Below are 12,771 nucleotides of genomic sequence, written 5' to 3'. Positions count from 1 at the left end.
GACAAGGTCCTGCCATGTTGCCCAGGTTTGTTTCAAACTCCTGAGCTCAAGCGATTCCCCTGCTTTGGCCTCCCAAAGTACTGGGATTACAGGTGTGAACCACTGCATCCAACCCTCACTTCAATTTTTCCTGAGAAGAGACGGAAGAAGTTCTTCTCTTCCTCAGTCTGGCCCCCTCTCCTCTGCCAAGCTGGGTATGTTAATGAGTATGACTCTCTATCTCATTGCCTCCCACCCCTCTAATGTCCTGTTGCTTCTGTTATCCTCAGTCTCTCCTTTCCATCCATCCCTGCCACAGGTTTCTCCTGACTTCTTAAAAAGAAACCTTCCTAAGCACTGCTACCCTCCCAAGCTTCTGCTGTTTCCTCTTTCCTTCTCTATCAAACCACTTCCAAAAACAGACACAGCCTGACTCCCTTTCCTCACCACTTCCTTGTTCCACAGCCTCTGCATATGGCTTCTGATCCCAGTCTGTGCTGAAGCTTCCCTCGTTAGGGCCACCACACCACTCATTCACCAAATCTCTATCATCTTACATCTCTCTCAGCTTAGTTCAAAAGACTTTCTTGAGAGCCCACACATTGCAGGCAGTACCCAAACCACCTGGATGCTCTGGGTTCCCTGAGTTCTGGTGCCACTGCCCTCCCCTGGTTCACTTGCACTACTCTGACTGTGCTGCTCCATCCCCCAACAAATCACCAAAGGAAAGCTCCTCAGGTTTCTGTCCTTGGCCCTTTTCTTCTCTCTTTTTAGTGTTAAACACTCTTCTATTTTCAAAGTTCACTTCTGCAAATGACCTTCAAATCTCTATCTACAATGATTAACATGTCACAAAGCAAACTCACCATCCTCCATCTCAAATCGGTCTTATACTCATTCCATGTTTCTGTTCATGGCCTTGCCATTTTCTCAACTTCCTAGGCTTGAAACCTGAGCATTACCTTAGATTTTCAACTCTATTCCCTTTCTCTCTCACTGTACTTTCTATAGATTAGGGCCATCAAAACTCCCACTTTGACAAAGTAGGGGCCCCTTCCTGTCTCTCACATTAAATTAACCCTGCAAACAAATCCTCCTAGTTACAGCTCTGATCATGCATGGCTCACCCATATGAATTCAGGACCTTCATGCTCAGTACTCAATCTCCTTTTTAGTCTTTTATACTTTTATTTTATTTTTTTTTTTTTTTTTGAGACGGAGTCTTCACTTTGTCGCCCAGGCTGGAGTGCAGTGGCACCATCTCGGCTCACTGCAAGCTCCGCCTCCCGGGTTCGCGCCATTCTCCTGCCTCAGCCTCCCGAGTAGCTGGGACTACAGGCGCCCGCCACCGCGCCCGGCTAATTTTTTGTATTTTAGTAGAGACGGGGTTTCACCGTGTTAGCCAGGATGGTCTCGATCTCCTGACCTCGTGATCCGCCTGCCTCAGCCTCCCAAAGTGCAGGGATTACAGGCGTGAGCCACCGCGCCCGGCTTTTATACTTTTAATACAAATTATACATTCAGTGGGAAAATAAAATGAAAGACCTCTCAAGAATTGAGTAATCAGCTCAAGAGAAATAAAATGTAGAAACCCCGGACGGGTGCGGTGGCTCACGCCTGTAATCCCAGCACTTTGGGAGGCCGAGGCGGGCGAATCACAATGTCAGGAGATCGAGACCATCCTGGCTAACATGGTGAGACCCCGTCTCCACTAAAAAATACAAAAAATTAGCTGGGCGTGGTAGTGGGTGCCTGTAGTCCCAGCTACTTGGGAGGCTGAGGCAGGAGAATGGCATGAATCTGGGTGGCAGAGGTTGCAGTGAGCAGAGATCACACCACAGCACTCCAGCCTGGGTGACAGAGCGAGACTCTGACTCAAAAAAATAAAAAATGAAAATCCCACATGCTCACAGAGAATCAACATTCTGCGGGGGAAGAAATCTAGAGATGTATAACTGCCATGTACCTCAGCAACCAAATGGCCTGGTTTTGACTCCATCTCCTCCTCATGGCCTTGACTGCTGTACCCACCATCACCTCATACTCTTTTCTCTACCAGAATCAAACTGCTATTCCACAAAAGTGCCAATGTTTTCTAAACATTGGCTTGGCTCACTTATTCAAGATGCACTGCAAATACATCTTCCTTCTTGGTATTATTTCTGATTTCCCCCATCAGATGTGCTGCCTCATTCCTTTAAATTCCCAGTGCCAGGCCAGGCACAGTGGCTCAAGCCTGTAATCCCAACACTTTGGGAGGCCAAGGCAGGAAGACTGTTTAAGGCCAAGAGTTTGAGACCAGCCTGGGCAACTCAGTGAGACCTCATCTCCACAAAAGGTATTAAAAAAAAAAAAAAAAAAAAGATAGCCAGGTGTGGCGGTGTGCACCTGTAGTCCTAGCTATTTGGAAGGCTGAAGTGGTAGGATTGCTTGAGCCCAGTAGTTCAAAGCTGCATGAGCTTATGAGCTATGATCATTACCACTGCACTCCAGCCTGGGTGACAGAATGAGACCCTATCTCTAGATAGATAGATAGATAGATAGATAGATAGATAGATAGATAGATAGGCAGATTCCCAGCACCCTTGGTTAGCGCTTTTCTCATGTACTTATTTTTCTACTTTGCATCAAAGTTAAGCAGTTATCTCTCTTATTATCCACTCTTCACTTGCAATTTCCTCAGTGTCCCAAGTTAGACCTTTCTCTCAGAATGCCTACATAATCAAGCATAGTGTTTCACATATGGTCATTGTTCCACAAATGTTCAGCAAATAGAATATCTCCTAAGTACCTCCCTGCAGAGCATAAGCCCTTAGGACCTCCTCAGGAGTACATAATCTGACCTAAGAGGGCCTCTGACTCTGACCTGAAAGGGGCCACAAAAGGAACATGTAACCAAAGTGAATGTGTTTAGGGCAAATAAAGTACTCACCAGGGCATGGGGAGGCTGATAAAGTCCTAACTGACCTGAGAATGGAGAGCTTCATCAGGAAGACTTCCCCGAGAGGGAGACTTGATGGGAAGAGTTGCCAACTCTTTATCTTCTTCTTTTCCCAGCAATGGGGTTTCCTAAGGCTGCACTCAATTTCCTTGATAGTGCTCTCTACTTCCAAGTCAGGTTAAAGTGCCTTGGGTGCCACTCTAACACCTTTCTCTATTTGTCTCTCCTTTTATTTGACCTCTCTGTTTTCCAAATTCCAAAGTGATAAAGCAAAATAAAAAAGAAACAGTAAGGATTAGAGGATAAGATGATCAGAGATCTGCTAGAATGTTAAGAGGCAGGAGGATAAAATGTTTAGTATCCGGTGGAATTGCACTTCTTACCCTCCTGTCTCAGGAGAGTCTTCTGTTGCCTCGTGTATATCTCAGGTCATTTTTAACAGGCAGATCTCTGAACATAATGGAGTCATCTTGCAACTTCATAGAAACAGAAATATAGAGCCAGAGGAGGTCATCTGCTAAGATGTGGGATTCCAGACCCTGACACTATCAGTATAAACTATAAAAAGCATATAGCGTGAAAATACTAAACTGAATACCATCTTAATAAAATATCATTTGTTAACTCATTATGTTCCATTATAGTATGTTAATGAAATCCCTGTAGCACACTACTGAGACCAACCCAGGTGGCATTAGCAGCAGACTAGAGTCAAGCAATTGTGCCAGATCCTGTCCCAAGGGCTGGGGATACAATAGTGAACAGAACAAAGTTTTCAGGACACATATTCTGGTTGGAGGAGGTCAGAAATGAAAACAAAAAAAACATTTAAATATTGATTATTACTACGAACCAAATACGGTGCAATGCTAGAGTGTCTAGGGAAAGGGGTAGGATGGAGAAGGGAGACTTTAAGATGATTAGAGGGGACATCTGAGTGATAAGAGGGAGAGGCCATGAGAAGACCTGGGAGAAGAGTGTTCCAAGAAGGGGGAAGATTAAGTGCACAGGTCCTAAGGTGGGAATGTGCAGAGCTGGTTCTGAGGCAAAAGGATGGCCAGTCGGGCCAGGACAAGGTAGAAAAGGGAAGGAAAGGAGATGTACAAGGACAGAAAAACAGGCAGCGGCAGTTCATGAAGAATCTATGGGCTGTAAAAAGCATAATTAGATCCTGAACAACCACTTCAGGCCAGGCACAGAGGCCCACACCTGTAATCTCAACACTCTGGGAGGCTAAGGAAGGAGGATCATTTGCATTCAGTAGTTTGAGACCAGCCTGAGCAACATAGCAAAACTCCATCTCTATAAAAAATAAAAAATTAGCACAGGCATGGTGGAGCATGCCTGTAGTCCCAACTACTTGGGAGGCTGAGGTGGGAGGATCACTTGAGCCCAAGAGGTTGAGCCACGATCGCACCACTGCACTCAGTCTGGGTGACAGAGTGAGACCCTGCCTCAAAACAAAACAAAACAAAATTTAAAACTAAACAACCACTTTGGCTTCTAAAATGATGACCTGGGTGTTGTAAAATCTAGTACAGCTAGATAGAGCTGGGCTTAGGTTAAGAACAGCCTCAGTGAGAGGTGACTTTCAGTTCTTCAATAGAGACATCCCAACCATGGGTTTCTTCTTCCCAACAAATCCCGCAAAGGATTACTGGCCAGGCTAGAACCTCTACTTCTCCTTGCTCCTTGAGCCCATTCCAAATACTTCCACTGGGCTCACACTGGTATATGGCTAGTATTATTTAATTTTAAAGGAGAAATTGAGGAGGCAGTGATTGGATATTAGAAACTGCATTATTAGATTCCATGTTACTGGTTTACATTACTCACTGTCACTATTAAAGTAAAACAAGGAGGCCAGACCAAATGACTTCCCGGGCTTGTCCAGATGATGGCTAGTCCAGGTTCTAACGTTCAAGTCCTGTGAAAGTTACAGGCTAGGTTATTCTTCAGAAAAGACACGATGGCTCAATTGTTCTCACTGTCCTGACTTACTACTGCAGAAAGGGACCACAGAAGGGGCTTAGTAAATGTTTGCTGACTGAATAATATATGGTTTTGCTTGGTATCTAAATTCCCACTATGTATGTTTGAGGCATAATGGGGAAGACATCCTGTAGATGCCTTGAATGGTTCTGTAGGAAGTAAGGTAAAGCTTACTTTAGTACAATCGATTCTCATGAACATTAGCCAATCACAATGCCTGCCTTTTGAAAATATCAGAGAGACAGGCAAAAAAGAAGTCAAGTTCGGCAGGGGGTCAGAGCTAAGAAGGACCAAGTGGCTGTTAGAAAATCAGGCATCATTTTATAGTGTGGGGGTTCTAAAGCAAGGATTTGGATTTTGTGAGAAAAATTGGCAGAAAAGATGACAAACAGACACTAGGAAATGAATATAGCACCAATAAAATCCAGTCCATCTAACTGGAATCTGGCCATCCAGTGACTTCATTAAACTAATTCTGTGGTCACTTTGTTGGCCATTCAACCACTCTTTGCCCCGCTCTTCTACCTACCAACTCGCCCAAATCCCATTTCTTCCCATCTAACTCCCTATTCTTTTTTCCAAAAAGGGTCAAACCTAGTCTTTTGGAACTATCTGCGTGCAAATAAAGTATTCCAATTTAGTAAAAATTACGGGAAAGATGTAATTTTACTGTATATTTAAAAAATAAGTACATATACACATGCAGAGAGCAATCTTTAGTGAACTGGCAATGAATCATGTGAAGCAGGACAGGAACCATAGGTTTGACCTACCCTGCAAATGGAGATTGGGCCTACCAAGGTACAATGAAGTACATGCACACTGTTTACCCAGCACTCACACAGAGCTCATTAGCACATACAACAAGGTGCTCAGCTCCTCTGGGCTTACAGGTTAACTCAAGCCCAGAAAGTGTTCTGTGTGACAGAGCAAGAGTGCCTCAAAAAACAAACAAACAAACAAAAACAAAAAACCCATATTCTTGGACTAGAGGTTGTTGTTTAATATAAATAAATAAAATGGGGTAAGGCAGTGATTTACAGTTTATGTCATGTGAGCAGAAGGTATGAAATAAAGGGGAAGGAAGACCTGGAGATTTTTTTTTTGCACCCAGAACTCACACTGAGCTCATTAGCACATACAACAAGGTGCTCAGCTCCTCTGGGCTCATAGGTTAACTCAAAGTCAGTAACTGCAGAGGTGAATCTCACATGCCAAGCAGCTGTAAGCCTTTTTAAAAGTTATAAATATGACCAAATGGCTCTTACCCCTGTTAAAAACATATTAGAAGAGTTCATTAATCTAGTAGTTAATCTGGAATAATGATCTGCCGGAAAAAATGGAAAAAGCCATTCCTCTAACTAAAGCAACTGCCTCTTGTTCCTCTGGGACTGGGAAAGTCCACTGAAGCACATCATGGACTATTGCTCTTCTTGAGTTTATCTTTGGAAAGTGTTCTGATGTTTCCTTTGACTCTTCCCACATATTTAAAAAAAAAAAAAGAAAAAAAGCAACATAATGGCTTAATCCAACTTCTCTTACTGATAGAATTAATTTATGCAAAAAGACCCACACTTAGAAAGTTTCTAACAATGTGCACAGACTAAATCTCAGAAATAGTTCTTAAAATGGGGTAAGGATAGCCAGGCATGGTGGGACATGCCTGTAGCCCCAGCTACTTGGGAGGCTGGGGTGGGAGGATCACTTGAGCCCCGGAGGTCAAGGCTGCAGTGGGCCAAGACTGGGTCACTGCACTCCAGCCTGTGTGACAGAGCAAGACTGCCTCAAAAAACAAACAAACAAAAACAAAAAACTCATATTCTTGGACTAGAGGTTGTTGTTTAATATAAATAAATAAAATGGGGTAAGGCAGTGATTTATAGTTTATGTCATGTGGGCAGAAGGTATGAAATAAAGGGGAAGGAAGACCTGGAGATTTTTTTTGCAGCCACAGAACCTTGTATCATGGCATGCATATTGAATCTGAACACAATTTGCTTCTGTGTTCCATCAAAATGGTACTCATTTTATTCTATGCCTTCAAGAGATAATACTACCCTGAGAACAGCCTCATTGAGTCCTAGGGCTGCCTTCAGAGTGAGTCTGGGTGGAACCCACAGCACAGCCAACCCTACAGCAAATCCCAACTTTCTCTTCTCTTCTCCAGAGCTGGTCTAGAAGCACATCAGGCCTGAGATCCGGTTCTAGCTTGTCCACCATTTGCATGTAATGCTTTTTTTTTAAGTGTTAACATAAATAAGCTTCTAGTTTTCAAAAAAGTCTGTGTACAAAGGACCATCTCCCAGCACACTATGCACTAGTAAGGCTATCATCATAGGAGGCTTTCTTTTTTAGCAAAGTAGAACATGCATAAAGAACAGATGATGTCATCTGGAGAAGCTGCTCCCACTGCCTGATCTCCATGGATGGAACCAGTTATTAAGATTCAAGAGAGCTTGTCCAGGTTTCTTATTCTACTCCCAAGTAGACAAGAGTGTTCATAAATGGTTACCTCCTTGCTGAGGGCAAAGGTCCAATGGTGCTTGCTATAGGACAACTAAACTGACAGCAACGTGGCCCCAAGATGCAACGAGAGGGTAGAGAGATCCCGGGATTATCAGAACAGAAGAAAAGGCAAGAGCAACATACAAAAATTGTATTTGATGGGGCAAGATACTGAGGTTGGGTGGTTAATGATAGTTACTGTCCTCCCTTGCAGGCTGTGTGGCAGAATGAAAAGAGCAGTATTCTCTCCCCAGCCTCACTTGCTATTAGGCTCGATGACCTTGAGCAGTTTCCTCATGTGTAAAATAGGGATAATGATACCTACCTGCCTGGGGTGCTATGAAGATGAAAAGGACAACTTGTATAAGGTGCCTAATCTAATGCCTAACATTCAATAAATGTTAGCCTTCCATTCCACACCCTTTCCTTCTCCCACTCCCTCCCAACTGCTGCAACTCACATTTTCTCTTCCATTTGGTCAAAATAACTTGGAAAACTTCACCTTGGTATACCCAAACACCACTGACCTCCACAGAGCCACCCACCATCAGTTCTCATGGTAACAGACCCAGAGGCTGAGTCAGCCTCTACAGCTTCCGTTCTCCCCATCAAAAGGACAAGTTTTCTCTGGAGGTTGTACAACTTTGATGAAAAAACTGTCACGGGAACAGGCAGTACAGAGAGAACATTTCACATGCTGTCTCAGGCATCAGAAAGTTGCTGTTTCATAGCCTTCAACATCGCAGGGGATGCTGCAGAGATTTCACAAAGGCTTTTGAGCCAAATGTGGCTTCTCATTAAAGCTATACTGGACATGAGCCTTCCTCTAATGAAACTGAGCATCAACACTGATAATCAGAAAACCATGGCCAGGTGTGGGTCCAACTCCTAACACTCCTAACACACCAGCTAGTCCCCAAGGGAAGAAGGAAAGCAGGACACCACACAACGGTCATGTGGGGAGCCGGGGGTGAGGTGTAGAGAAAGGAAGAGCTGAAATAAGGTAAACTGGATAGAGTGGGTCATCCAAAATGCCTCTTCCTTCCTTTCCACTTCAGCTGGGCTTTTACATAACTTTGATGTTATGAACTCCAGAGTATGTCACAGGTGTGTTCCTGTTTTCCCTCTTGTTTAGATGAAAACACCAGGCAGAAATGGGTATAATTAGAATAGAAACAGCAAATTTTGGAAATGGGATAAAAATAGGGTTTTATAGCCAAACTGAGTTTTTAAAACTATTTGTATTTTATTTTCTCTTTAAGTTTTGTATATATTTGTATTTCCAGGCAGTTGTCAAGAATCAACGCACTGAATTGAGTACATCACATTCTCAAAGAACAGGTAATTTGTTAATATTTATATTGGAATTCACGGTGTTCAAAGCACTATCCCCTATGTGGGCAATTAGATCCTAATGATATCCCTATAAGGTAGTACAGGTATTAGTATCCCCACTTATATTTACCAGATGAGGAAATTGAGGCTAAAGGAAATCAAGTGATTTTTCCCCAAGGTCATACAGCTAGTGAGAAAGAGTTAGGACACAGAGCCAGGTCTTCCCACACCAGGCTGCCCCTCACCAATTTCCCTGATTACACAGCACAGCAGTTCTTACCTTCCAGCTCTTCTTTTTCATAGTGAATGTTGAGAATTGTACTGGTTCCACCCTGATCCACCACAGCTTCTTCATCTGGTCTCTGTTTAAACACAAATAAGTAGTCACAGTAATACACATACCTCATTGAAATATACAAATCTTGTGTATGCCAGATCCTTTTGAGATACTTATGGGGAAAATACAATGGTTTACATGCATTTTTACATCTGAACTTCACAATACCTTTTAGATGCAAATATGGCAGCCATTCTCTCTCTCATTTTATAAATGAGCAGACTGAGACTCAGAGAACATTAAGTAATGATGACGCAGGATCACGAATGTCATAAAAGGCAGACCTAGGACTGAGCCTAGGTCTTTAAAAAAAAAAAAAGAGAGAGAGAGAGAGAGAATGGGTCAACCAGGCTATATTGCAGTGATACAATCATAGCTCACTGCAGCCTTGAACTCCTGGGCTCAAGCAATTCTCCTACCTCAGCCTCCAAAGCAGCTGGGATTACTAGGACATGTCATGAGCCCAGGTCTTCTGGCTGTAAAACTCATGCCTTTTCCACCTCCACACTCCATCTATACCTCTGTGTAACATGCTGGCATTTTGCAAGTGCTATGAAGCAGGTTGTCCCATTTGCTGTAGATTGGTCTCCTTGGCCTCTTTGCAGCATTTGAGCCTGTTTACCACACACTGTCCTTGAAATTCTCCATCCTGCTCCTCTTACCAGGCCTCCTCTGTCTCATCCTTAGGCCTTTTCTTCCTCTAACCGTAATTTCCAAGAAACAGCTCTCTCTTCTTTGTTTTCCTCACTTGAGACTTACAATTTCAACTGCAATCTGAAACTGTGGTTCAGTAATTGATAAGCCACTAGGATGCCACACCTCAAGAATCATGTGTCTAAAACCCAACTAACTTTCCTTCCAAAACTAACACCCTGTGCTCATTTATTTATTCCTGCCAATGGCTCATCATTTATTAGCCCACAGGTGAAGTTTCAAAGTTACTTATTCATCCATTCCACATGTTTTGAGTGCCTACCATATGCCTTCAGGTAGCTAGTTCCCTTTTCTTACCAAGTCTTTCTTCCTTTGCAATTTCTCTAAAAAATTAATTTTCTTCTCTCATCCACTCTTCACTACATGCTCCAACCCTTTAAATCATATTAGGCTTTTTTTTTTTTTTTTTTTAGTGGAACCACACCCACCTTCTTTACTTAGTGCTGCTCTCTCTTCCTGGAACTACCATTCTCTCCCTGTCACTCCCACCACCTGCCATCACCTTTGAGAATGATCAAAAAGATCATCCTCTCTTTGATCTCAGCCTCAACACACTTACGTAGAAGCCTTTCCTGATTACACACCCCCACTTCCAAACTAAGCTAGGTTCCCCATTTACATACCCTCACAGCGCACTGCAATTCTCTTAGTAATAAAATGTCTTGGCCGGGTGTGGTGGCTCACACCTGTAATCCCAACACTTTGGGAGGCCAATGCAGGTGGATCACCTGAGGTCAGGAGTTCAAGACTGGCCTGACCAACATGGTGAAACCCCGTCTCTACTAAAAATAAGAAAATTATCTGGGTGTGGCGGTGCATGCCTATAGTCCCAGCTACTCAGGAGGCTGAGGCAGGAGAATCACTTGAACCGGAGAGGCAGAAGTTGCAGTGAGCTGATATCGCACCATTGTACTCCAGCATGGGCAACAGAGTGAGACTCTGTCTCAAAAAAAAAAAAAAAAAGTCTCCTCTGTTCCTTGAGGAAGGAACTACATCCATCTTCCTCGCCACTGTATCCTAGCACCCAGCACAGACTTTTCACATAATAGGTGCTCGATAAATCTTTGTTAAAAGACCGAATACACAATTCTCAAAAGACAAACAAATAGTTAACAAATATATGAAAAAACGCTCAATGTCACTTATCATCAGGGAAATGCAAATCGAAACTACAATGAGGTATCATCTCACTCCAGTTAGGATGGCTATTATCAAAAAGACAAAATATAACAAATGCTGGCGAGGATGTGAAGAAGAAACAACCCTTATACACTGTTGGTGGGAATATAAACTAGTACAGCCACTGTGGAGAACAGTGGAGGTTCCTCAAAAAACTACAAATAGAACTACCATATAATCCAGTAATCTCACTACTAGGCATTTATCCAAAGGAAAGGAAATCACTACATTAAAGAGATATCTGCATCCCCATGTTTATCGCAGCATTATTCATAATAGCCAAGATACGAAATCATCCTAGGTGTCCAACAACAGATTAATGGATAAAGAAAATGTGGCATGGTCGGGGGCGGTGGCTCAAGCCTGTAATCCCAGTACTTTGGGAGGCCGAGGCAGGTGGATCACGAGGTCAGGAGATCGAGACCATCCTGGCTAACACGGTGAAACCCCGTCTCTACTAAAAAAAATACAAAAAAACTAGCCAGGCGAGGTGGCAGGCGCCTGCAGTCCCAGCTACTCGGGAGGCTGAGGCAGGAGAATGGCGTAAACCCGGGAGGCGGAGCTTGCAGTGAGCCGAGATCCAGCCACCGCACTCCAGCCTGGGCGACAGAGCAAGACTCCATCTCAAAAAAAAAAAAAAAGAAAAGAAAGAAAAAAAAAGAAAATGTGGCATATATACACAATGGAATACTATTCAGCCATAAAAAGGATAAAATCCTGTCATTTGAGGCAATATGGATGGAACTGAAGGACATTATGTTAAGTGAAGCCAGCCAGAAACAGAAAGTTAAACACTGCATGTTCTCACTCATATGTGGAAGCTAAAAAAAGTTGATCTCATAGAAATAAGAAGTATAACAGAGAATATTAGAGACTGGGAAGGCAAGGGGGAAGAGGGTAGGGAGAGATTTGCTAAAGGATAAAAAATTACAACTGTATAGGAAGAGTAAGTTCTAGTGTTCTATACTACAGTAGGATGACTATAATATAGAGTTTCAAACAGCTAGAAGGAAGATATTGAGTAACCTCAACACAAAGAAATAATGTTTTAAATGATAGATATGCTAATTACTCTGATCTGATCACTATACATTAAATGTATTGAAACATCACTATGCACCCCAATGAATATCTACAATATTACTTAAATATTACTTGTCAATTTCAAAATAAAATTTAAACGTTTTAAAAGAATGAATATAATGGCACCTATCCTATCAATACCCTGAATCACAAGACCCTGAATTATTTCAAAAAAACTCTTAGCTGATTTCCCTGGCAATCTATTTCCCTTCTCAAACCTGCAACTCCAGCCAAGCTGACTGATCCCGAGAACACTGTGCACATTCCCACCTTCATGCCTTTGCTCATATTGTCAGGTCATCTAGTCATCTAACATCCCACTTCCCCAAACTCTCCAGCACATTAAATCCCCACCTCTCCTGTATCAGTCCGTTTACGTTGCTATAACGGAATACCTGAGACTGGGTAATTTATTAAGAAAATAGGTTTATCTTGGCTCGCAGTTCTGCAGGTTGTACAGGAAGTGTGGTGCTAGCATCTGCTTCTGGTGAGAGAGTCAGGAAGCTCACAATCATGGCAGAAGGCAAAAGGGAAGCTGGCATATAACATGGAAAGACAGGGGACAAGAGAGAGGGGAGGGCCCAGACTTTTAAACAACCAGGTCTTGTGTGAACTCAGAGCAAGAACTCATTCATTACTGTGAGGATGGCACCAAGATATTCATGAGGCATCTGACCCCATTACTCAAACATCTCCCACCAGACCC

The 12,771-nt window shown here is 42.9% G+C and overlaps 1 protein-coding gene across 1 annotated transcript in view; it reads right to left on the bottom strand.

Annotated features, from left to right (window-relative positions):
• SLC4A8 (solute carrier family 4 member 8) overlaps positions 1-12,771 on the bottom strand; it is a 90,211-nt gene that overhangs the window by 64,986 nt on the left and 12,454 nt on the right. The window contains exon 2 of the mRNA XM_025401567.1: positions 9,033-9,114. Within this exon, the coding sequence (XP_025257352.1) occupies positions 9,033-9,114 (82 nt within the window). The remainder of the gene's footprint in view (positions 1-9,032; positions 9,115-12,771) is intronic.

Source organism: Theropithecus gelada, chromosome 11, assembly GCF_003255815.1.
Source record: "Theropithecus gelada isolate Dixy chromosome 11, Tgel_1.0, whole genome shotgun sequence".
Taxonomy (NCBI): domain Eukaryota; kingdom Metazoa; phylum Chordata; class Mammalia; order Primates; family Cercopithecidae; genus Theropithecus; species Theropithecus gelada.
Note: the sequence above shows the minus strand (reverse complement) of the source record. Positions and strands in the feature narration are given on the sequence as shown.